The sequence below is a fragment of the Rutilus rutilus genome (assembly GCF_951802725.1).
Source record: "Rutilus rutilus genome assembly, chromosome: 19".
Lineage (NCBI taxonomy): Eukaryota > Metazoa > Chordata > Actinopteri > Cypriniformes > Leuciscidae > Rutilus > Rutilus rutilus.
In genome coordinates this window covers 6796862-6823013 of record NC_140232.1, presented here as the reverse complement: position 1 = coordinate 6823013, position 26152 = coordinate 6796862, and the positions used below count along the sequence as shown (strand labels likewise).

At 38.1% G+C, this 26152-nt stretch overlaps 1 protein-coding gene across 1 annotated transcript; it reads left to right on the top strand.

Annotated features, from left to right (window-relative positions):
• The first annotated feature begins 1786 nt into the window (after positions 1-1786).
• rasef (RAS and EF-hand domain containing) lies at positions 1787-26152 on the top strand. Its single transcript, XM_084389465.1, has 17 exons — positions 1787-2162; positions 4711-4857; positions 9730-9820; positions 11580-11675; positions 11989-12066; positions 12529-12644; positions 13886-13954; positions 14594-14675; positions 14896-14951; positions 15182-15440; positions 18781-18915; positions 19047-19194; positions 19280-19361; positions 22609-22723; positions 23432-23551; positions 24180-24256; positions 25178-26152. Exons 1-17 carry the CDS (start codon positions 1840-1842, stop codon positions 25281-25283), a joined length of 2100 nt encoding a protein of 699 aa, XP_084245591.1. The 5' UTR covers positions 1787-1839; the 3' UTR covers positions 25284-26152.

Below are 26152 nucleotides of genomic sequence, written 5' to 3'. Positions count from 1 at the left end.
CAACATTGATAATAATCATAAATGTTTCTTGAGCATCAAATCATCATATTAGAATGATTTCTGAAGGATCATGTGACACTGAAGACTGGAGTAATGATGCTGAAAATTTAGCTTTGATCACAGGAATAAATTACACTTTATATATTCACATAGAAAACAGCTGTTTTAAATTGTAATAATATTTCACAATATGACTGTTTTTGATTGTATTTTTAATCAAATAAATGCAGCCTTGGTGAGCAGAAGATACTTATTTTAAAAACATTAAAAATCTTACCGATCTAAAACTTTTCACCGGTAGTGTATATATATATATATATATATAAGAAGAGCCAGGATATATATATATATATATATATAAATCCTAGCTCTTCCCAGCTTTATAATGGTACCATTTTTTTTTAACCCCAAAAAAGTGCATCCATCCATCATAAAAATAATCCATATTACTCCTAAAGGCCTTCTGAGATGAAGCCATGCGTTTTTGTAAGAAAAATAGCATTTATAAGTTTATAAACTATGATAACTGGCTTCCAGAAACGGCCGTACCCGAGTCTTGTTCCGGCAGAAGAGTGACCTCTGACCCGACGTATAACATATTATTGATGAATGCGGAAGTGCAGAGGATAGAGCAAAACAAAACACCAGTCACGAATTAGAAGCCTAAAAAGAGAAATGATGGAGGAGCTTGAGTTTGTTTCTCAGCTCTATTTGTTTGAGCCGTGAGAAGTGTCTACTCTCTCACCTAAGCTTACACTACTCCTACATCATGCACCGGGTCAGAGGTCACTCTTCCACGGGAACTAGACTGGCGTACGGCCGTTACTGGAAGCCAGTGATTATAGTTTATAAAGTTATAATTTTGGATATTTTTCTTACAAAAACACATCGCTTCAGAAGGCCTTTATTGATCCCCTGGAGCTATATGGATTACTTTTATGATGGATGGATGTGCTTTTTTGGGCTTCAAAATCTCTGAATAGTTACTAATCACTCCCATTATAAAGCTTGGAAGAGCCAGGATATATTTTTTTATATTATAACTCTGATTGTGTTTGGCTGAAAGAAGAAAGTCTTATATAAGGTGAGTAAATTATGGGATAATTTAAAAATTTTTGGGTGAACTAACCTTAAGAATCTCTCTGAGCACTTCTTCATTTAAGCAGCTGCACATGATGTTTCTGTCATCTTTAAATCCTTATTCTGAGACAAAAGCATCAATTAAAAAGACTACAATGATTATAATAGACTTATATAATGTTTTGCTTATTGCCATAATAAAATAATAAAACTAAAACATTTTTTAAACTGTAGGTTATTTCTAGTTTCTACATGTCGAAAATATTGGTAACAGGGTTAGGCCTAAAGTTAACTGTTATGTTAACCTAATTTTACTTATACTTCGTTCAAACAGAGGGGGAAAAATACTTAATTCTTCAAGTTTTCGTGATTGTTTTTTTGTTTCCAACCCTTTTCGTGTAAAGTGTAAAAAAGGGACAGGTAGGCCTACTATATTCCGTTGTTGTGGAATACATCGGGCAATTAGTGTGACATCCAGGAGTAAAATGCTAAACGTGAGTGTCAAGTACTGTAAACAATATTCTATTATCTGGTATTTGTTAAGTAAGCCTGTTTTATAAATTCCTCGTGACGAGCCGCGGCAAACTAAACGCCTCAAAGTTGAGAGAGTTTGTTTACTCAGCGCAGTTTGTGTAAGGGGCGTTTACACCACTTACCAAACTCAAGAAATTGCCAATGTACAAGCACGATACCACAAGGTCTACTCACTTTGAAAAGTCACTCATAATGTTTGCTAAATAACATCTCTCTAGAGCAGCCATGGGGTCTGACGCGCAAAAGGAGAGACTCCTCGAGCTCTTCCACGCATGTGATGTGGATCACTCCGGACGCATTGAGAAATGGGAGTTTGTGAAAATATGTTCCGAGCTGAAGGTTCGACCCACCGAGACAGATGACATTTTCTCCAGACTTGACACCGACAAAGACGGCACGATCAATCTGGAGGAATTTATGGACGGGTTTCTAGAGTCACACTTGTTGAAAGACGAGAAGATGAGCAGCGAACCCGCTGGGGAAAGTTCCTCTGCCGCCTTGGAGGATTTTAAATCCCGTCTGGGGGATCAGCTCAAATTCATCCCCAGGTAAAACACCTGGCAGGCTGTGCCATAAAGCTGTCAAATTACCTCAGTCAACCAAAATACTAAAGAATGCGTTAAAAAAAATTATACAGTAGGCTATTCATATAGGCCTATAAAAAAGTCTATAATTAAAATTGATCCTATATGGACATCATTTAATAGGACTACAACATAACACAAAACCAAGTTAACAAAGCTAAATGTTTTTCTTATGGTAATATGACTTTCCATAATATTTCTGATTATTTTCCCATATGAGTTTAACAAAAGAAGTTTAAAGAACATATTTAGGGTTATTATTGCCTTCAGCTGTGTTTTTTCTTCTTTTCTTCCTTCCTTTTAATGATATTAGTATAAAGGAATAAGACATTTCAGTGGGATTCCTCCCTGCAAGCAATTTTGCGTTTAAAAGACGTCTAATAGCCGTCCAAACACAACCCAGACGTCTAGGCTAAAACAAGGCAAAATTTGGGCTGTCAGTGAAAATTGAATAGATGTTTACCATAGCCCAAGAATAGACTAGTCATCAATTAGATAACAAAGATAGAAATGAGTGAAGAAATTAAACCAAACACCTTGTAATCACTGCTGACTATGCTTACTCAATGGGATATCAATGGGAAAAGTTATTTAGGCAAAAACAACATGTAACCAAATTCAAGGTGATTTTGGCTAGAAGTGGATTACTCATAGCCGGACTATATTGGGTAGGTAACCTAGACAGTGAAATGACGGCTATTGCTTGCTTGCTAAAGGATTTTGTAATTGGAGTCTTAAAATATCCTAATGGAAATTTTCTTAAAGGAAATCCTTACGTTTTTCACATTTCATACAAAGTGTAATTCAAAGTGCTTTACAGAAAGATTATTATTTAAAAAAAATAGCAATCATAAAAACTTTCTTAAAAAATATAAAATATTAGGCTACAATTAAAGTAAAAAGAAAATAAATCATTTAAAATGAAGTAAGATTATATTGAAAGGAATATGAGGGACATTAAAGGAAAAGAGGATTAAAAAAATAAAAGAACTGTTCAGTGCGATCAGTACAGCGCAGAAACAGTGTGATGTGTTTTAACAGATGTGTTTTAATCTGGACTTAAAGGAAGCTACTGATGGGACATATCTGACATCCTCTAGAAGCTGGTTCCAGCTGCGGGTGGTATAATAGCTAAACGCCATCTCAGCATGTTTTAAATTTACCCTAGGTGAAACTGGCTTGATCTTTCCGATCTGAGAGCTCTGTTTGGTTTGTATTCTACCTGGTTCCAAAGGTTCCAAAAGGGGGTTTTCGCTGCGATGACATAAGATCCTAAAAGAACCTAAAAGACCTAAAATAATCTTTTTTTATGTAGTGTAATGAACATTTTAATAACACAAAGAACATTTGTTCTACTATAAAGAATTTTTTGTGCAATGGAAAGGTTTCATGGATGTTAAAGGTTCTTCACTGAACCATCAATGCCCCCCCCCAAAAAAAAAAAAAAAAAAATATATATATATATATATATGTTTAAGAGTTTTGATGTTAAAGTTTCTTCATAGAACCATATGCCAATAAATAACCTTAATTTTTAAAAGTTTGTAATCGGCGATGCAGCTACACTGCTTTTGCCAAACACTGTTAAATTTATCTTTATCTTTATTCTGGGCTGAAATGTTAAAATTTTAAAAGTATCACATATCAAAATGAAAGGGACAATTACACAATATACACTACAATAACTAAATATATCTGACCTAGTTTTGGTTATCAGCCTGTGCAAATATCCAAACAGGTACACTGCCACCCATTTACCACAATGTACAGGTCTCCATATGTATGTAGAAATATGTGAAATTATTCCCCTATATTAAAAATTCCCCTGATAAAATGTTGAAAACATCCTTGTTTTATTCTAACTTTTTGAGGGAGATTTTATTTGTTTCATATTTGTGGTGAAAGCTGTTCTAAATCATTAAATCTTTCCAAGTCTATTAATTGCACCACTTTAATTGTTCAAGCCATGAGAATTTGAGCTTTTGTTTGGTTGATGTCGGTTCATGTCAGGACGGTGGAGTTGAAGCCAGAGGCTTGACATGAGACACATCACCGTCATGCCACGCTAATGTCGACAGAACATCGATTAGTTGTGGACTATCAATACCTCTCTTATTTCACTCATCAGCCATAGCATCTGACACTACAAGTGCTACTTCATAAAAGAGAACAGCAAAGTCATGAGGCTCAAAAACATGCAGTTATGAACAACCTGGCACCAATTTATTAGACTTCATTGGGTTGAATATTGCCTGAAAAACACATGATTGTCCTTAAGTTTAACCTTTAGCTTTAACCTCAATAACTCAACAAGATGCATAGATGTTTTCCATAAATGTGCTTGCAGAGATCTTTCATTATGTCACAATAGTTTTAATGCTTGTCATATTTCGTTGGGTAATCCCCAACAAGGAGTTTTACATTCTGTGAATAAATACTACAGATGATTCTTTCTTTTCCAATTTACATTTATGTAAGTTTTAATGGCTTGGTGTTGTTTTTATGTGTGTAGGATTGAGCCGGTATCAACTCTGTTCCAGAACATCAGTATGACGGAGCCCAGAATGGTCCCTCAGTATGAAAGAGTTCTCCTCAGTTTTATCAAAGAGATCCGAATACTGAACACTGAAATGGAACATCTGGCACTTGCTGTAAAGAGGTACACACTCTCATGCACATAGGCTACATACTCTTGTGGCCAGTTTTCTTCACCTTGTTTTTAATAGAAACTGGGTGCAGTTGAAACCTTCAGAGCTCTTCAGAAATTCTTTGCAGCATTTTTGCATGTTTATGGTTCTTGAGTTGCTTAATAGTTCCATGCAGATCAAGGGCCACATTTACTAACAGCTTGCGCCAATGCAAACCCTCTTTTGGCGTTAAAAATCTACTGTCAGGGTTTACTAAAAACACGCAGTGAAAAATTTGAGCTGAAAAGGCATGGAAAGTAATTCTTGTGGCTGACCTTATTGCATATGCATTTGTAGGAGTTTCCCTTTCAGATGCAAAATTTATGGGCGGAGCGTATTCAAATGAATCATACAAGGTTATTTACTAAGGGTTGCTCTAGTCAAGTTACTGGTATTTGCGTCATTATTTAACTCCCAAAAAAAGCATATCTTTAACCAGACACTAATTTGCACTGCTCTTGGTAGATTGAGTTGGTCATTATCCAAATGATCCGGCTGCGTCTGTGTTCTTTAATCTGCGCAACGTCAGTAAATCATGCGCTGAACCTTCCACTCCCATCGGCGCTGTTATGGGATTGCGCTCTCACGCTAATTTGCCCTGTTTAGTAAATCTGGCCCTAAATGTGATGTTACTTTTAGGGTTTGTTCAGACTTGTACTTTGGTTCGCCTGGTTCTTTTGGTCCGGACCAAAAAAGAAAATGATACATTTAGTCCTGTTTCACTTAGTGTGCACACTGTCATTTGTATGACCAACCCTGAAGACAAAAACAACGAAAAAAGGTTTTTATGGCATATATTTTGTGACGGAACTTACCAAACATCCCAAACACAATGTTGTGTGCTGGGTTCAATAGGTGGTATTTTTACCAGCTGAGAACTCACAAAAAGCCAAACAATGCCAAAAATTCCTCTGTCACACACAAACCAAGATCTGCTGCAGGAAGACAACGTTTCCAACACCTGTACCAAACTGTAATGGGCTACGTAACTTCTAGAGGTATAATTCTGTCCTTTTTAGGGTGGCATCTTGTGACATTACATCCTGTTTTTGGTTTGTTTGGATGTCTTTGGTCCGTGCTGCATTGATATTTCGGTCGAACCGCACCAGAGTTCGTTTGAAAGCAGATCGAGACCCACTTTTTCAGTGTTTGGTGCTCACCAGGGTTCGGGTGGCAGCGTTTACACTTATTCAAATGAACCGCACTAACAGAGCAATCGTACCAGAGTTCGTTCAATCAAATCCAAACCTGTCAAGTGTGAAAACACCCTTTTTCTTAAGATCAGTGTTCCCTATCAGTCGCTCACGTTCGACGTGACAACGTAATTGGGATCACTTCAGGGAGCCCTATCATCTTCGAGTGTCTACAGAATGAGCCAATGAACGTTGGCGTGCGTGAATTGCGTCACGCGCCCCGCTCCACAGCGCGGGTATAAACAGGAAACGGGCGCACACACATATTGTCTTTCACTTCGGAGCCAAGCTTCCTGTTTGTCTCCAGCAACAAGACTCTGCATGTTGAAGATCTCTTTGTTCTCTCCTCTCCCTACAGTGTTGGTGTGACGGTGCGTTCAGCGAGTGGCCGCGGGCTGAATTACACCTCAAACAAACTGCTGTTTTCACAGCACAAATTTCTGTGTCGATTTCGGTGGGCATTCCCTGAGAGTGCACAGCAGATCTCTCTGCTGTGTATCGTGGCCATTCCTTGGGTGCCTCAGCACTGCTGAGAGAGATTAAAAGAGTACTTTCTTCTTATAAAGAGCAACACTGGCATGACACTGCGTCCTTTTCAGGATGTCATTCCGCCTGTGCGTTTCTGGATGCGGTCGTTCCCTGGCACCAGCAGACGGCCACAATTGCTGCCTCTCGTGTTTGGGCATTCAGCACGTTGAGGCAGCCATTGTGAATAGTTCATGTTCCCATTGCGGGAATATGACTATGGCAGCGTTGAGATCGAGACTCGCTTAACTCAAGGGAGGTGCAGTCCCCTAGCCTATGCCCCGATCTAGTGCCTATTCTGGACCTCAGAATAGGCCTACTTCGGCGCTTAGCCAGGGTGATCTGAGGATTACCGTGAGGGCTTCCCCGCCGAGGCAATCTCCGTGGGTCCCTCACGCCTCACAAATGCTGCCGCCGTTGGAGCCTCCAAAGGAGCGTACTGGTCCTTCTCATAGACGACCAGTCGTGTCCTTTGGAGCTCCACCTGACGAACAGATGTCATTTGCAGCATCGGAGGGGTAGCTTCAGTCCTCTGGAGATGAGTATTCGGCTACGTTACCACCTTCGGGGAGTGTAGCTTTGCCCGAGTCCGATCCAGAATGGGCGACTATGCTTTCCCGAGCCGTCGGGCTTGTGTGGAACCCTCCACCACGTCCTGAACCTTCTCAGTTGGACGATTGGTTTCTCGGGGCGGGCTGTGCTGGTTCTCAGCGCGTACCTTTCTTTCCAGAAGTGCATGAGGAGCTCACTAGGACGTGGACGGCGCCGTATAGTGCCAGAAGCCGTCCTATTAGCTCCTTCCTCCTCACCACCCTCGATGGCGGAGCAGCTAAGGGGTATGTTGATGTCCCGTTGCGATGCAACTGTGTCCAGCGTCCACTTCTTTCTGGCGGGGTAATCCACGCCTCCCATCCAAGGCTTGTAAATTTTCGTCCAATATCGGTTCCTGGATGCCCCTCTTACCCAGGTTGGGTTATTCGGCGATGCTGTCGAGTGCTTTGCCCAGCAGTTCTCGGCCGCCCAGAAGCAGACGGAGGCCATCCGGCCATCCGGCCTCTACCCGTCCGCTGGCTGCAGACCCTCCGTCCGCTCGTCGCCGAGGTCGTCCTCTTGCGACGTCCTCCACTCCCGCGAAGCCTCAGCAGCAGCCATCATCCAGGCCTTAGCGTGGAGCAAGCCGCAGGAAGTCAACCACGGAAGTCACCTCAGCCACCTAGGGCTTCGGGTCAACTGGGAAAAGAGCAAACTCACCCCCGGGCAAAGGATCTCTTTTCTCGGTATGGAGTTGGACTCGATCAACATGACAGCGTGTCCAGTCAGTGTTGAACAGTGTGAGCTCGCTTAGACGCAGAAGTGCTGCCGGGAGAATGGCGACTCCACCCCCAGGTGGTCCAGCTGATTTGGAGGCACTTCGGGACTGCACAGGTAGATCTGTTTGCCACCCCGGACACGTCGCACTGCCAGCTGTTTACTCCCTGACCAAGGGGACCCCCGGCTAAGACGCACTGGCAAACAGCTGGCCCCAGAGTTTTGGGAGTGACTATCATGTGTAAATTTAGAAGAGGTACCCAGAAGTGCCCCTAATTATGGTTTTTCGAATATTCCCTTTCATCCTGTGTTTAATATAGTTGTTTGTGAATGTAAACATTCTGCAAAGTTATAAAGTCGAAAGGCTTTCTCTTGAAAGATGGGTCAGTACTCAGTTTATTTGGACCAACTTGCTCCTCAGAATCACAACCTGTAAGTATGGTTCATTATTGATTATATTATATGTTTAATTATATATTTTCTACCGGGTGTTCAAAATAAGTAGTTTTGTGTTTTATATTGTGTAAGTTTCCGGCTAACCAGCTAACTCACGTTATTACTGTGTACATTACTTGTTTAGTCACACGCTCGTAAGGCATGTGCTAGTTATTATTCATAAGGATCAATTTTGCATATGGTATAATCATGAAGTTGTTTGTCAGCGAAGCTGACAGTCTCCTTTCTTTTCTGTATGGACTTGTTTTTCTATTTGTTGGTTTCACCCTATACCCCAGACTTGCTATATAGCCTAAACTATGGCATGAGCACAATAAAGCTGACTTTGAGTGACCTGCACTTCTGTGTTGTGTCATTCTTGATCCCCAGATCTGGTGTTCTACTCTGCTCTGCATTGATCATTGCAGTTCTGATATCCAATTTTATCTAACACTTACTGAAATACTTCTTCTAATCAGCACAGCTAATCAGCTTTGAGTAAAGATAAAGGATGGAGCAAGATTTGTTTTAGAAACGTTTGTTACATCAGTTATTCACGTTAGTGCTCGGCCAACAAATGCTGTTATTGATACAGTTCCCACATGTGTACCACAATAAATTAGAAATATACAGTTTGTTGATGGACATACGCTTGTTAATGCTGATTTAGAGGAATTACAGGTGCAACATCTCATGATGAACGTCAAACTGAGTAGCGTACCACTGAGAAACGTCCTGCTCAAGTCGTCCTTGTGAGGTTCGGGTTCAATAACTAGTTCTTCCAATGTTTCATCATCGGACTTGCGCTCGGACTGATATGGCAAAATCATGATAATGTAAACGGTAGACCAATCACAACAGACTGGGCCATCTGGCCAATCAGAGCAGAGTAGACTGGCAGAAAGAGGGATTTAGAGAGACTGATTCATCTGTCGAGTTATTTGAGAATCATTGAAAAAATGTGGTGTAAAATAAACATTTTTTTGACCTTTGATGCATGTAAACCTCTAAAACAATATTAGGAGCCTTCAATATGGCATGATAATAGGGGCACTTTAAAAAAAGAAAATTTAATAACACTCTATTTTAAAGTGTCCTTGTTACACGTTACATGTAGTTACTATTCTGTCATCATTTGCTGACCCTCATGTCATTCCAAAACTGTGTAACTGTATTTCTTCTGTGCTCTGTGGAGCAATTGTTTTGTCCATACAATGGAGGTCTGTGATAACCAAACCTTTTTGGTTAACAACATTCTTCAAAAAAATAATCTTCTTATGTGTTCCACAGAAGAAAGAAAGTTTGGGTGAACTATTTTATTAAGAGTATTGTATATTGTTACATATGTGATGACTAATGTTTGTTATGTGGGTGTTTGTTCAGAGCTCAGGATCAGTCGGCTATACAGTTGAGTGAGATGGAGGAAGAGATGGATCACCGCATCCAAACTGCAGAGAGAAACACACGTCTACAGGTGAGGAGACAAACACAAGACCTGGCTGATCCAACCTCAGGAGTAATATATACTTTTAAAGGAAAAGGTTCTATATAGAACATTAAAGGTGCTCTAAGCGATGTTGGGTGAAGTCACTTCTTGTTGACGTTCAAAGTATTGTCAAACAAACGGAGGCTAGCTCGACCCTCCCTCCTCCTCATCCCGTCCCGTCCCCTCCCCCTCCCCTCCGTGCTTCCTGAAACAGTCATGAACTATTTAGAAAAACCCAAACTAGATTTACCCACCTGTCCAGCAAAAACAGAGCCACCTGAATTTCGGATTGGAAGCCCTCTGCCGGCGGAGTTCTCTCCACCTTTTGAACGCTTTTCCGATGTAAACTCGGGACTTAGCGCGTTCCTTCTACTTTTCCCTCTTCTTTGTCATTTGTTCATCGGAACGTTGTCTCTTTGCTCGTGTGTCGGCCATATCAAAATTCAAAATTCTTAATTTAATCAGTGAAATTTTTGCCGTAATTAGTTTTATTTTCAAGAGCAACTGTGATTGTTGAGAAGTTAAGGGATCAGGGAAGAAGAAGGTGGGAACCGGCAAACGTTTCAATTACACTTTGATAAATAAACAACCACAAAATGAAAGTAAAGAGGCAGCCCCGCACGGACGACTGCCGCACACACATAAACAAAACGCAATGTAAAATCCAGGCCTGGTCCTCTCTCGTCCTTCTCTGTCGTCGCTCCTCCTTTTATGCTCCCGAAGCTCCTCCGTTGGCGCCACCGGCCTTTTCTCTTTTTACATTTTCAATCCCACCCCAACAAACCCAGAACAGACCGCCTGAGAAAAGAAATATTGATATTTGATATATGAAAATAAGGATATATTGAAGTGTGTATGTATATATAAATACACACACACACACACACACACACACACACAGATACATTATATATATATATATATATATATATATACACACACATTTATTATATAAACACAAACTTTTATGTTAGATGCACTAATTGACAGCAGTAATTATAATATAATATATAACTTAAAATGATCAAAATAATGTTTCCTTTTCATTTTTAAATGTTGATTTGTAATGATCGCTTATCTTATAGGAACTGATTAGGCTGGTATGTTACCAAACATTTGAATGTTTTTTGCAAGCAACCCTTATCTATAGTCCAGAAATATTCTGCATTTTCTTTTCCATCGTCGCTGTAATCAAGCATTGAAGTAATATGTAATCAATTACAATTTTAGTGTTGGTATTTGTATTATTTCTATGGATACAGCACTCTGTTTATTGTGAGTTAGGAGTTGACATACACAACTCAAAAGGAATTGGTACAGGTGTTTGCTGTGATCTGGGTTCCAGCCAAATCATGTGAGTGTCTTGGATCACTTTCAAGGCTTAATTTATCCACAACGTCACATTTTAGTGCAGACAATCTTCGACAGTCCCGTGTTTGTTCTTGTTCCTTATCTTAGAGCCGTATTCCGCGACTTCTCACGTTATGTAATGTAAAATGAACTGACTGTTTGTTCAACTGCACCTGTTCAAGTTCCTGTAAAAAGAGACAAGCATTTGTACCTATGAATGCATTCTGCAGCCTTTTGTTCCCTTAATTGTCTTGATTTAATGTTTTACTTTAGTAATGTCTTTAGTTTTTTTTCAATCCAACACATTTTACTCTGTGTATATTTTTTTTGTCCTTATAATGTTATAACATTGTATTATTTTTAACCCCAGCATATGGTTTCTGTCATTTTCCCTCAGGAGTCTAGAAAAGCAGAGACGACTCTGAGCAGCATGAAACACCAGTACGAGTCTCAGATATGTGAACTCCAGCAGAAGATACAGACTCTGCAGATGGTGACTGACTCCTACTAACAACAGGCTTATATAGTTTTAGCTGTATAAAAGTTGGTTTCAAAAAAGTTGGGGTTTAATAGACAATTAATATTGAGTTATATTATCGATTTAACTGCACTGACACTATCAGATGAGAACTGAAGACTGAGGAAAGCTGGGAAATGACTCCATTGTCTTCTGTAGAGCTGCTTATAGCTGAAAATGAATTTGATGAAATTGCAGCATTAACACTGTTATTTTCCTGTTAATTACTGTGATGTTGCTTTGAAACAATCTGTAGACAAGATTTATTTTTGATTTTTGATTTTTTTAGATCGAAAACCAGAACAGGAGTACCAGCCTCAAAGAGGAAACCTCAGCACTGAAACGACAGAACAATGAGCTAATTCTGGTATGGCTCCTATTGATCAAAGCTTGTTTCCACCACAGAATAAAACATAAAAAAGGAAATTGCGACTTTTTGTCTCACAATTCTGACTTACTTTCTTGCAATTGCGAGATTACATCTCACAATTCAGAATTGCGTGATATAAACTTGCAATTGCGAGTTATAAAGTCAGAATTGCGTGATATAAACTCACAATTGGGAGTTATAAAGTCAGAATTGCGTGATATAAAGTCGCAATTGCAAGTTTTCCTCAGAATTGGACTTTAAGTCAGAATTGCGAGATATGGCAATTGCGAGAAAAAATCTCATAATTCAGACTTTATTTCTCACAATTGCTGGTTTATATCTCGCATTTCAGACTTTTTTCAGACATTACAGACATTCAGCTTTCCTACTTATTCGAATCTTAATAAAAATGATGTATGATATTATATAATGTGTTTTTGTCTTGTTTCTGTTTTTCAGCAAAACCAGAAGTTGAAACAGGAGCTTTTGGAGTCCCACACTAATGTTGCATTCTTGCAGAGTGAGCTGGACTCTCTGAAGAGTGATCTCACAGACCAAAGCATCAACTTTGAACGGTACTGAGCATCTCTCTCTCTCTCTCTCTCTCTCTCTCTCTCTCTCTCTCTCTCTCTCTCTCTCTCTCTCTCTCTCTCTCTCTCTCTCTCTCTCTCTCTGTGTGTGTGGTGGCGGCATCTCAGCATTCACATTTGACTTAGTTATTGATGTATATGCATTGAACCCTTTGGATTCTGAACTTCAGACCAGGAATTTTTAAGAACCCCATCAAATATGTATTCTGAAGTAACCCAGACTATCAGACTCTCCCTATTGGATACGTCAGTGTCAATAATGAAAGAACATAATCATTCCCCCGCATGAGCAGCTGTAAACTGGTTTTGTGACTGTTTGCAGTGCTGAAATCGTCAGAGCAGGATATCCTGGTGTCACACATTACACTGCACAGGAATGTCTGAACCTTGTCACCTAGTAACGACAAAACAGAGCGCAGTTTACTTGTGTGTGAGTGTCCCAGCATTAGTATAAGGAGTATTACAGTGTAAAAAACTTTGTCAGGTAACCCAAATATTGAATGACTGAATCAACCTGACTACATTAGGTTAAACCAACGAAAAAGCTCCTTAAGATAACAGTTGCAATTTGTTTTACAGTATAAAATTAAGAAGAGGTGTTTGCTAAGGCAGCCATTTCCATTTCTTTTGTTTGTGCTTACTGTGTACACATGAATTTGAACAAACCTCAAATAAGTAACATAAATAACCTCATAAGTATTAAAGTTTCTTCTTTTTTTTTATTACTTAAAGAAACATACAAAATACCAAACAAACCTCAAAAAAGTCCAAATAGCAGCAAACAGTATAGATAAACACCATAAACCTAAAGAAACGTAAAGAACAAAACGGAAATTAAATAATAAATAAAATATTACACAAGGGGGTTATCATCAAAAAATACATTCAGAAGATTATATCATTTAAGGGCTTTTTTGTTACACACGAGTCTTAAAGATTTGAAGAAGATCATTAAATCTTTATGGAAAAGTAAGAAAGTGGGAGGGTTCTTAACTAATCTGCATTTGTGTATGAAGTAATTGGCCAACAGCACAATATTGTTCACCAAAAATTCATGATCATAATATTATCATTTATAGTTTTAAAATCAAAGTCAGGTATTACATATTTCAAACTTAACCAAACATCAAGGTCATCCCAGAATTCTTTTGAGAATTTGCATAAATAAAAGAAATGTTCCAACGTCTCTATGTAATAAGTATTAAAGTTTGTTGATTTGTGTGCAGAGATGAGGCTCTTATGAAGTGCTTTTCTGAGGAGAGAGATAACCTGGAGAGACAGATCGAGGTGCTTCAGTGAGTTGAACACACACAGCACTACATGAAACTGCTATCAATGACACTGCAGCACAGCTAGAAACATGTCAGGCTAACAGCAGAAGCTGGTAAAAATTGAAAGCTGTTTCTAAGCCACTTTTGGGATTCACTTGCAGGTTCTTTGTGACAATAGAAAACAAGCCCAAACACTGTAAATTCAAAGTGGAGATGCAGTTCAGCTAGTAAAAAAGTTAAATTAGTCAAATGAATGTAATATTTACGTGCCTTTAATCTTTTAATTGCTCTCCCAAACATCTTTAAAGTCTGCATGAAACGGAAGGTCTGTCATTACAACTCTAAGGCAAATGCTGACTAAATATATGAAGGTTGGGCATGTGAGCTCATTGGCTCCACTCCAACCAATCAGCTGTGCCCTATAGAGAATGATGTGTTAAGGACCTATCATCTGCACCATCTAGAGTTTCATGACAGAACTATGTATTTGTGATAGTCTTTTCTTCCCTATTGTGATGTATATTCGAGTGAAACAGCTTCTTGAACGAGAAAAAATGTGGGGCGGGACTTGATTTAAGTGAAGTTAGTTCTTGGTCGAGTATATTTTGTTTAGTTTTGGTTTGTTGCTTTATTGTTTTTGTTGTTATTGTTTTCCATATCCAGGGCTGCAAACAGAAAGCTCCATGACAGTAATGACAGTTTACGTACGACCTTGGAGAACAGTCAGAGTAAGAGCAAGACTCAGGTAAGAAAGTCTCCTAAACCCCTTGTTTCCAGAGCCTTTCTTTAATGTAAATGATGTTGTAAAATGGATTAAGCTATTTGAGAACAATGCTTGCTGAACAGGGTAATGCTTTGATGGCTGTGTGTGTTTTGTTAAGAGGCATGGATTAGGGTTCAAGTCAACTGTATTTACATTTCTGCTTATCTACTAGGACAGAAGGATTTTTTTTTTTCTCTTACAGCGTGTTAGTGGACTCTCACCTGGAGTTTACAGAAAGAATTCCTCTCATTTTGATCGGTAAGATATTTGCATAGATATTTGCAGATAACATTAGAGTTTTTTACTACATGCTGTAATATGTGGAACTCTAGTGCAATGTATTGATATTGATCACACAATCTAAACCCTAAACCTTAGTATTAAACCACTGCATTAATTCAGCACAAACATACTTTGTTTTGTGCATTTAGGAAATGCAAATATACATTCTTATAACTGTGATGTTGTCACAATGAAAACTTGCTTAGATGCTGTAACACATGTGCGGACGAGGACTATAGTCCTCATTTTCGGCTGATGGAGGGTCGCAGGCTGAGCTGTGAGTCTCTGGCCCTGGCGCTGTGCGACCCCATGCGCAGACGCAGCTTTGAGGAAGACAGCCTCCCCGACAGCTGTGTGGACAGCGGCATGTCTACCCTGCGCTCAAATATGGGCTACGATTATGAGCATGAGAGATCTTCCTTGGAATGTCTCACCACTGTGTCTGGAGACACATCAGATACAGAGGTATGGTGGTATCAACCAACCATTCAAACACTATGTTCTCCATCATGCACTATTAGAAGTACATACTTTTAAAAAGAGATTACGGAAATAATATACTTTAAAAGAATATACTTAAGTATGAACTGAATGTAATGGTTTCAGATACTTAGTTACATGTTAACTGCATATACATATTAACTTATATTAAATGCAATTAGCTGTACATTGATTTTTGCTTAAATACATATTTTGATGTAATTTTATAATGTACTTTATAATACTGTTGTCTCTGACATAGTTAAAGTGTACTGCTAAATGTAATGACAAGAATTTATGGTAAACTAAAATATACTTTGATGTCTATTGACATTTGTATGTCATGTATTTAAATGTATTTATTTATAATTACATATCTGTAATGATGAATTTGCAATTTAGCACTTTTAAAAGATATATATATATTATTATTTTTTTACAATAGATAAGTAGGCTGAACCAAAACATTTTAAGAGGTGTAATTTCTTGACCATTACAAGCGTTACTGTATATACAGTATGCCCTTGAATCATTCTCAGACTTAATACTGACAGCAGTGGAAGCACTTGGGAGAGAATTGTCAGGAGACTTATTTCTTTGCACAAAAGACGACAATGGCACAAGAGGATTACTAAAGCAATGTTTTAAGTGTGGAAATATAGCAAAAGTAAAAAAAAAAACTCAAAAAGAGTCCCTGAAACAATCTGGCCTTCACTTTAGCGGGTTAGTTCACCAAAAAAATGGACTCCCCCTATGTCATTCCAAATCTGTAAGACTTTCATTCATCTTCAGAACACAAATGAAAATCTTTTTAATGAAATCTGAGAGATTTCTGTCCCTCCATTGACAGCTACGCAACTACCACTTTGACGCTTCAAAAAGTTCTATATGAATTGAGTGGACTTAGTCCAAATTTTCTGAAGAGATTTGATCGCTTTATATGATGAACAGATTGAATTTAGGCTTTTAAAATGTAGATAAATGTAAAACTTTCAATTTAAGTGTACTTAAATGCGTTAAGAAACAGTCATGAATATGTACTCTCTTTAAGTACACTTAAGTGGCCTTTTATTTCATTTAAGGTACAATATGTACGAATTTTGTATCAAAATATCCAAAAACCACTTGCACTGTGTTATCTATTTCGGTTACACTTTATTTTGTGTCATTGTTACAGTGTAATATATTTAAGTACTGAGTAATATTAAGCAACTACATGTACCTACTATAGGGTTAGGGTAGGATTAGGATTTAGGGTTAGTTGCATGTAATTATGCATCATTTACTGTTATTACTATGGTAAGTACATGTTAAATATGTAACAAGGACACTGTAAAATAAAGTGTTACCTATATTTCTTTCAATTGTGTACTTACATTATCCTAAATGTTTCCAAGAATTTGCAAATTAAGTAAAATTCACAATTTAATAAAAATAGTGCACTTGTCGCCTGTCAATGACGTAATATCCGCGTTATCCCTGACTTCTGCTAGTACTGCCATAGTAACCATGGTTACAGACGTCGACAACTGCGTAACGTCTAGTGCCACGCTGTTGTTATGTTGTACATTATGGACCATGGCAAGCAGACTTTGGGACAAAAGGAGAACTAAAACGAGGATCAATAACGGCGTGGCGTGTTCAAGATGCCGAGATCTCTGCGTCCGCGACAAAAATGGACTTGACAGAGACGCCGCTCTTGCATGTACTTTATTAGACAGGTGAGCAAATGTACATAAAACTAATGTTATATAGCTCAACTTGATGAAATGTTAGAATATGATCAGTATGTTATTCTAATGTTGATCTAGCTTACTGCTAATCTCATACAGACAAACAAACACATAGAATAGCATTATAACTTTCAACACACTCAAATGCAGTTTAGTGTGATAGTGTAGACCAGGTGAACCAGCGCTGCGTTACCTCACAAGTTTAATTTGTTACATAAACTGACCAGTTTGAGTATTAATTCGGCTATTATTATTATTATTATTATTATAATTACTACGAATTATTAGTTCGGTAGAATGAAATGTCCTCATTCCTTTATATCCCCCGGTACTCGCGTGTGACACTGATATCTGTCTCTCATTAGCAATCGCACTCTGCTTTTTACCACAGTCATGTTAAAAAACATGAATGTATTCACTCATCCATAACCATTATTTCCCATAAACATGATTAGATCCATCGGCATGACGACAAGTTCCATGATTCCGCTTATTCACTGCGTCATCAATCTACGCCTTTATAAGAGGTTAGCGACTTCTAGCGGTGAAAATTTAGTTTTTTTGTAACTTTAATATAATATTTGCAAGTTGTTTTTTGAAAAAATTCTTTTAAGATTTGAAGTACAATAAAGTGCACATTTAAAAAAAGCAACATTTTGAGCTAAAAGTTTTTGTCATAGACTACGTCTGGATGGGATTCAGAATGATGATCAAAACATAGATGGAGTAGATCTAGTCCATCAACACCCCCCAAAGCTTCACAGTCCTATAGCTCGTCCTGGGACGACATTTCATTCATTAACATTAGGCAGTTTTGATTTATATGCTGTTTAATGTTGATGATCGCGTTATTTTACATATGCGTCTGCTTACATATGCGATCGCTTGTATGCTTTTTTCCTCCTGTGTTTTGATCAGGAGATTCAGTACTCTTTCAGAAGAGACCGCCCCATAACATTGAAAACACGGAAAGCCGGAAAATTACATCAGTGGCATGTTAATAAATAGTGAATATTATTAAGCACGCTTCTTTTTTACAAGTGCAGAATGTCATGAATGTCGTAGTGAAGGAGAATAATAGTATTTTAAGACCACTCAAAAAGCTAGAGACTTTCTATTCTCTAATAGACGTTCCAGGTCTTATTGTGACTGATTCACTGGTGCATATTCATACAAAACCACAGTCCAATCAACTCAAAAATGATCCCTGACAAGCAATATTTGCTTGTTTATTTGCAAAATCTGCTCAGGCAGCTGTTGTTATAATGGTTTTTATTCTTAATCTGATGAAATAAATAGAAACACTCCCACACGCTGTTGTGGCTATAAATCTTCATTTTTCAACAGTCAGATTCATTCTTCAGGTAATTGTTCTGTAGGATTCTGATTATATGATCCAATTTTTACGTAATACTTTTTTTTTTTTTTTTTTTATATAATTAAAATAATACAAACTTTTTGAGAATAAAAATGTCAACCAAGCATACTAAGTATGAACAGATAATGAATAAATCAAAGGCTTCTCCCTGTGTGTTCTTAATTTCATTTCTGGATCAGTCAGATTCCTGTTTTAAAATATGCTGTTCGCTCAGGTTGTGGAAGTGCAAGAAGAGGCTGCGATTGGGTCGGACAGCGAATCCGTTCTGAGCTGGACTCTGTCAAAGCCTGCTCAGAAAGATGAAGTTACTGCTTCAGGGAAGAAATGCCTCTCTGCCATCTTCACCGAGGTACTGGATTCACCTGCCAGAAGTATCATAAAGGCTTAAATTTGACCCACGGCATTCTAAATCCTGAACTCAAACAAATCCCAGTCCTGAGACTCAAAGTCTAAAGCCCAAATGTGTGTGCATCTGTGCAGAGAGAGCAGGATGATTTGGCAGTGACTCAGCCTCCATCCGAGAAGGCTTACAGGATTGTGCTGGCAGGAGACGCCGCTGTGGGAAAGTCTAGTTTCCTCCTTCGTCTCTGTAAGAACGAGTTCAGAGGCAACACTAGTGCCACACTGGGTAAGGCTTTCTAACGCTTAACTGCACTTAAATTTAATCTTTAACTGTCACAAATATTGTGAAACGATGTGTCTTTTTCCTGCAGGGGTTGATTTCCAGATGAAAACTTTGGTGGTGGACGGTGTTCCAACAGTGCTGCAGTTATGGGACACAGCTGGACAGGAAAGGTGAGATCCCAGTGCCCAAAATCAAGTTGAGGCTCAAAACATATCTATACCCCTTCGTATAAACTCTAAAGGTTGTGACACACCAAACCGACATCATAGAGCTAGCGGTGACACAAGCCGACTGTGATGCCATTTCGCGTCACCTGTGTCTGGTTCTGTGCTTGAACACACTGCAAAGACTACAGCCAACTAGAACGCACATTCTTCACCTGTGTGAGAGGAAATAACTATCTATACCAGCAGGTGGCAGTAGTAATTCGTGACCAGGGTTTGACATTAACACCCGCCAACTCGCCAAATGCAGGTGTATTTCAGCAGTGGGATCTGAAATATTAAACTAAGTGCAATGTAGTGTCGTCAAAAATATTTTTGATACTGAAATATCTGGAGCGCTTCCAACATTAATTTTCCACAGAATAGATAGACTATATCAGCTGCACGTTCTTGCTCTCTCATCTCTCCGACAGCAAGTGACACACAAACCCGTCTCTCCTCGTTCACTTGTTTCATTTGCTTTGGATGAATATTGTTGGTGTTACAGGGCTTGAATTTCAGCATGAGATTGCACATAATTGTACTCATTTCCACAGATTTTGTGCCCACACCCAAAGTTGGTTTTTTATCGCTTATTGCGCTTAAAAAGTCAAATACACACAAAATAATTAAAAATGCCGGTGAGTATTCACGTAAACACAGTCAGTTATGTTTTCAGTGAAAAAACAGTTAAGAAAACCCATAATGCGTCAGGTCTTAAAGTGACAGCAGCCTAATATTCCATCTGCCAAATTATGAGATAATATTGAAAATATCTATATGGCAGTTTTTGCCCATGGTATCGATGTCAGAATTGTGGCTAGTAACTTTGGAAAACCACAAGCCACAGTGGCAGATGAGAAAAAAAAGTTAATGTCAAGCCCTGTCTGTGATTCAAAATGGGTAACCAAAACAAGGACTGCAGATATACAAACCGTAAACAAGGCAGTGCTTGCTTACCATTTTGAATATGAATCATGTTGTCAGCTGGCCTTCACTTTCTTCATTCCAGATGACCATGTTGTTATGAAGAAATTTTTGGTTATTGGAATGCTCAGGTAAGATGATGAATAGACTCTGTCTGCACTCTTGACTGTTCCTTTTTTTTCATCCACTGGTTATTCTTTTTGTGCACATCTAAGCTGAACTGCCAATCAGAGTGATCTTTCTCACCGACTGCCCATTGGCAATTCAATATACTCAATAAGCTTGTTGCAAGGGTGTGGGACACATCACAAAAACCGACAGTTGACTTGGTGTGTCACGGCTTTAAACCAAGGGGGTAATCTTTCAGCCGGAAACTGAAGCTTCCCCGGGGGCCGCCATTGATTAGCAGATTAGCATCCCATTGACTCCCATTCATTTTGGCGTCACTTTGACAGCGAATAACTTTACATCTGAGGCGTTTAAAGACTCCATTTGTCCATTATTTATTTCTAAAGAAACACGAAAATGTATAAAAGGCTCCATTACCTTGTAGCTTACGTTATGGCCCCGTAGAAGCAGTTTTTGTAAAATTAGGCTAACGATTGCGTCATAACCACGCGACTCTCTGTCGCACAGTAGAGAGATTACCGTATGGACAGGAGGAGAAGCTCGCGGGCAATCGGGGGGACGTGGAGGCAAAATGACAAAGTAATTAATCAGAATACGTAGCAAAAGTTGCTCCTGCTCCTAGCTCATGGACACCTCCTACTCACACTCTCCGTCTCTGCAAGTTTCGGAAGGGAATGATTCAGATTTCTCTTGGCACAGCTACTAGAAGACAGACGGGTTGCTCACGTCACATCTACGTCGTCAAGCTCAGTTTGAGTCTGCGCAGTACGCTCAGCCATCAGGAAGTGAGAGCTTCTAATTGACTTCACTTTTCTCCGTTGAATCCAATGGGGTCGCTGTGTCCATTTCTTTTACTGTCTATGTTTAAACTCTAAACTAATCGACCTGTTCTTCTAGACCCAGGATTCTTCTTACTTGAATAACCTCCTGAGATTTCTAGTTTTTCAATAAATACATTTATTACAGTTTTTCTCGATTGTTTACACACATTTTCTGAAAGCATGCCTCATATTCTCAGAACTCTACACACAAATCCAAAAACACACACACAATGGGCAAAACCCTTCAATTCTCCTGCAAAATGAAACTTTACGTTCAAAACAATGTTATTTCTTCTCAAAATGGTATTTTGTTTTCAAATGACACACACAAACCATCATATGAATAGACATTTATAAGAACCAGTTGAACACTGATGTGCTCAATGTAAAACACTATGATGAATGGAAAACACTTCTTCTCCATTCATCATAATGACTTAGGCCTTTTTTTGTTCAGTGTTACACTTACTACAGACAGTACATACATAAGTGTGTTGTAAAATATTTGAGAATATTGTTTTTATACTCAGAACACACAAATACACGGTAACAAATATATTTTATTTTTCCCACAAAAACAATGTACACAGTGTACATCCCAACCAACACAAAGTTGTACATATACAGTGGTCTACATACAAAACAACAGAAGAATTTACTGTATACAGTTACAGTAAAAAATAAAAAATCCAATGTTGGCATCCATTGCTCCATTGAAGAGCTCACCTGTTGCTCTTTTATGCTAAAGCTCTGATTGCTAATTGTAAAACTGTGTGACGGGTGTTTGCCCATGTGATGAGTCAGTGTGCATATTTGAATGGCAGTGTGTTCCTTGTGAAAACAAGAGATTTTCTGCATGAAAATTGTGCCAAAAGCAGAGAATTGTGTGTAGTGTTTTGAAAAAAGTGTGTTTTAGAACTGCAATTTGAGTGTAAAGCAGGAATTGTGCTTGTAGTTTAGCAGAATTGGTTCAGGGGGTTGGTGAATGAGTTACATGTTGTGGTCATTGTGTCTCAAGTACCAGAAAATGTGTGTAAACAATCGAGAAAAACTGTAATATATGATATTACGATATGCATACCCTAGCATATGTAATGGACGTAGGCCAGTAAGAGCTGTGCATGTAAGCCTCACTCCCCTGGCCTCAAGAGGCGTGTTAGCGACTAATGCTAGAGACTGTGGTCTTTAGCGTCCTTGTTAGCACACCCGTCCCCCACGCCTGAGACCCCGGTTCGAATCCCACTCAGAACAGGTCGAGTAGGACCGGTTTCACGTACATGTAAAAACTGAAATATAATTTGGGCTAAAGGTGAATTATTCTGGTGTCCCTTTCACAGGTTTCGGAGCATTGCTAAGTCTTACTTCAGGAGAGCCGATGGGGTCCTTCTACTGTATGACGTCACTTGCGAGAAGAGCTTTCTAAATGTGCGCGAATGGGTCGACATCATTGAGGTATTTTCTCGACGCTGTCCTGTTTTGCATCTTTTTTTTTACTACAGTAATTGTAAACTTATAATGTTAGTTAAGGTTTCATACAAAACAGTCATAATTTAGTTGACTTGACCACTTTCCAAACTCTCTAGGAATTAAATGCACTGTTTGTACATGGCGCGACTGTAAAATTTGTATTCTCTCTGTTCCAAACCCATAAGACTTTCATTTATCTTCAAAACACAAAGATATTTTAAATGAAATCTTATCTTATGAATCAAGCAGTTTAATCCAAGTCTTCTGAAGAGACTCGATTACTTTATATGAAAACAAACCTCATTGGTTCTTGCCGAAGCACAGAATGCTGCGTAACACAAGAGAATGAGCCTCATCATGCTGTTCTGAATATGAACAAAAGTCTTATGGTTTTAGAATTACATGATAGTATATGTTGTAATGATATTACATGATAGTAATGCATTCATGTGATTTCTGAATGAAGCGTTTTTATAGCTTTGTTTCCATAAATGTTCTTGGTGAACTTAAGAGGAATCTTCTGAACATGTCTAAATCGATTTTTCTTGATCTTTTGGTTCTAAAGTTGAATGTACCCTGAAGTTTTCGATGATTTGACATTTTAAATATACACCAAGTTAAAAGATACTGATATATGGAATGTTGCTGGGTTAGATTGAATAAGATACTGATTGATATTCATTTCTGATGCAGGATGTGTCCCAGGATGACATTCCCATCATGCTTGTTGGGAATAAGACAGACCTGAGAAACGATGCTCTTCTGGATGGAGTCACCTGTATTCCAACCAGCTACGGAGAGAAACTGGCCATGGTTCGTACCCGGACATTATTCACTATGATTTACCATTGCTTTCTGTTTTTTTACAGGGATTGTTCACCCAAAAATGAAAATGATCATTATTTACTCACCCTCATACAAACCGTTTGACTTTGATTCTCCCCTGAAACACAAAAGAAAAACACACAGCTGGCTGCTCTTTTCAAGTGGCAAAATGGACACAAAACACCATGAACACACCATAAACATAGTCTATCATAGGCAATAAACTATCATAGGCTTCAAAAGACTGGACTTAAAGGGATAGTTCACCCTAAAATGAAAATGAAGTTGTCATTTACTCACCCTGGTGTTGTTCTAATGCCGTGTACCCTTATTTCTTTAATGGACCATAAAAGGTGAATAAAAAAAAAAAAAGTCCCACTCAAACTCGTCCATATAATGGCAGTGAATGCCGACCAGCATCAAAAAGACAAAAGTATCACAGAATTATCCAATGTGACGTATCATATATTCCAAGTGTTCTGGGGGTAAACAATAGGGTTTGGGGGGAAAAAATAAACACTGAAATTTTATGTTTAATTTAACGTAAATCCTGACCTTGGCCTTCTGTGCAGTTTTTATTACTGTAAGTGTAACTGTGGCTGCTCTCTCCGTTCAGACATACAGTGCCTTATTCTGCGAGACGAGTGCAAAGGATGGATCCAACATCATTGAGGCTGTTCTTCATTTAGCCCGGTAAGCCCAGTCCACGATTCAAATGTAAATACAATACTTCTGTCTGAAATGTCTGTCTAAATAGAAAAAGTTGAAAGGTCCATTTTTACAAAAACATGTCCAAATCACATTTCTCCCTGAATTCAAAAGACCAAAATACAAATACATACATATTTTCCCCCAAAGATAAAAAAAGTTTATTTTTTAAACTGATTATTAGTTTTTGTATTTTCATGACAGTAATTTAATTTTATTCAACTGAAAAAATAAATGTGTAAAGCAGTAATACAATTCATATAATAAAATGCAGGAAAAACGTGTACATTGCATACAGTAACATTTGTAATATTAACACAAAACACAAGAGGGCAGCAGATTGAGGTTTTTTTGAGTTTAATAATCTGAGCATAAAGCATTGATGAACCCTTGTGAAGTGAATAAAAACGCATTATTCTGACAGTCAAGCCTTCTTGCGTAATGTTTTGCAGCAAATTTCAGTATTCAGTTCACATCCGAAAATGAGAATCTAGGGCTGCCCGATTATGGCAGAAATCATAAACATGATTGTTTTGCTCATTCTTGAAATCATGATTATTTAACACAGTTACTCATAGACTTTGCAAGCATCATGCATTTACTGAACAGTGGATTTCATTGAACTTTAAAAAGAATTGAAATGAAAACAAGTAAAAAAAAAATGCTATAATGTGTGTGTGTGTGCCTGTATATACTGTATGTATATGTAGGCCTATATATATATAATTTTTTTAACGCCATTGCTTTGCTTTCATAATCATTGGAAGCCAAAATCATATTTGACTAATCGCCCAGCTCTACTGTTACCAAATTCACTTCCCAGCATTATACTTGCATATTAGCCTAATATTACATTTAAAAGTCAAGTCTTAAAAGGCTAAATGTTTTCTCTTTCCTGCACTTTAGAGAGGTGACCAAGCATGCTGATGAGTTCAAGAAGCCGGTGTCAGTGGCCAAACTGTCTGGAAACCATAACAAAAAGATGCCAAGCCCGAACTGCTGCATGGGCTGATGCGCGTCACATGACCCGGCGACAGCCCGTGTGCAGGTACGACGCGAGGCTTCGACATAGAGCTAATCAAATATTTAATCATTCAACTATTTATTCAAATCACATTACATGGGAGATGCCGGTTTGCGATTGTCCAAGTTGTTTTCACTGTGCTAAATGTGTTCAAGTATTGTCCTCAGTCTGTCTCATAGCTTTGAGTCATGGGTTGCCTTTAACAGCCCTGCGTTTCACAGCTTTTATATTACAGACGATTATTAGTAGCTTATGAAGTTAACATACACTCAGTCAGGAGTTTAGTACGCTGCACTTTGCCTTTATTTATTTCATGGAAACTTCCTTTAGCTAAGAGAGAAGGATTATATCATAATAGATCTGTAAGTGTGTGTGTGGTAATATGTGAAAGTTGAAATAATGTGAAAAGTTCTGTTTAAGTTCTAAGAAGTGTATGAAAAATGACAGAAGTTTTTTTAACAGAACTGGAAGTTGATGCCTGATCCAAAGCCTTCATTTTTGGCTTGTAGCTTTAAATTATAAAAAAAAAAATTTTTTCTTCCTTTACTTACTTTGCTGAACAGATTGACAAGCTTTTGTGAAAGCTTTTATCTTTATACTATCATTGCTTTATGAATTTCTCATATATGTAACATTATATTGTGTAATAAACAGTGCACACTTAAAAAAAAAAAAAAAACATTTTCTTGCAGGAAAACATTTATTATATGTTAAATGTATTCACAATTATATGAATGACATGCTAATGTTTTATCTGTAATTCTTATTTCATGCTTATTTCAATTTGCATTTATAATTGAGTGAATGTTGGTTTAAATTTGAAATCTTAATAAGCAAAAATAAAGACTACAATGTTT

What these genes read in the sequence shown, in the direction of transcription:
- rasef (XM_084389465.1), top strand. Translation starts at nt 1,840, where the DNA reads ATGGGGTCTGACGCGCAAAAGGAGAGACTCCTCGAGCTCTTCCACGCA. An exon ending in GAGACACATCAGATACAGAG is followed by an intron (nt 15,441 to 18,780) that starts GTATGGTGGTAT and finishes CTGTTCGCTCAG; the next exon opens with GTTGTGGAAGTGCAAGAAGA. An exon ending in CAACACTAGTGCCACACTGG is followed by an intron (nt 19,195 to 19,279) that starts GTAAGGCTTTCT and finishes TTTTTCCTGCAG; the next exon opens with GGGTTGATTTCCAGATGAAA.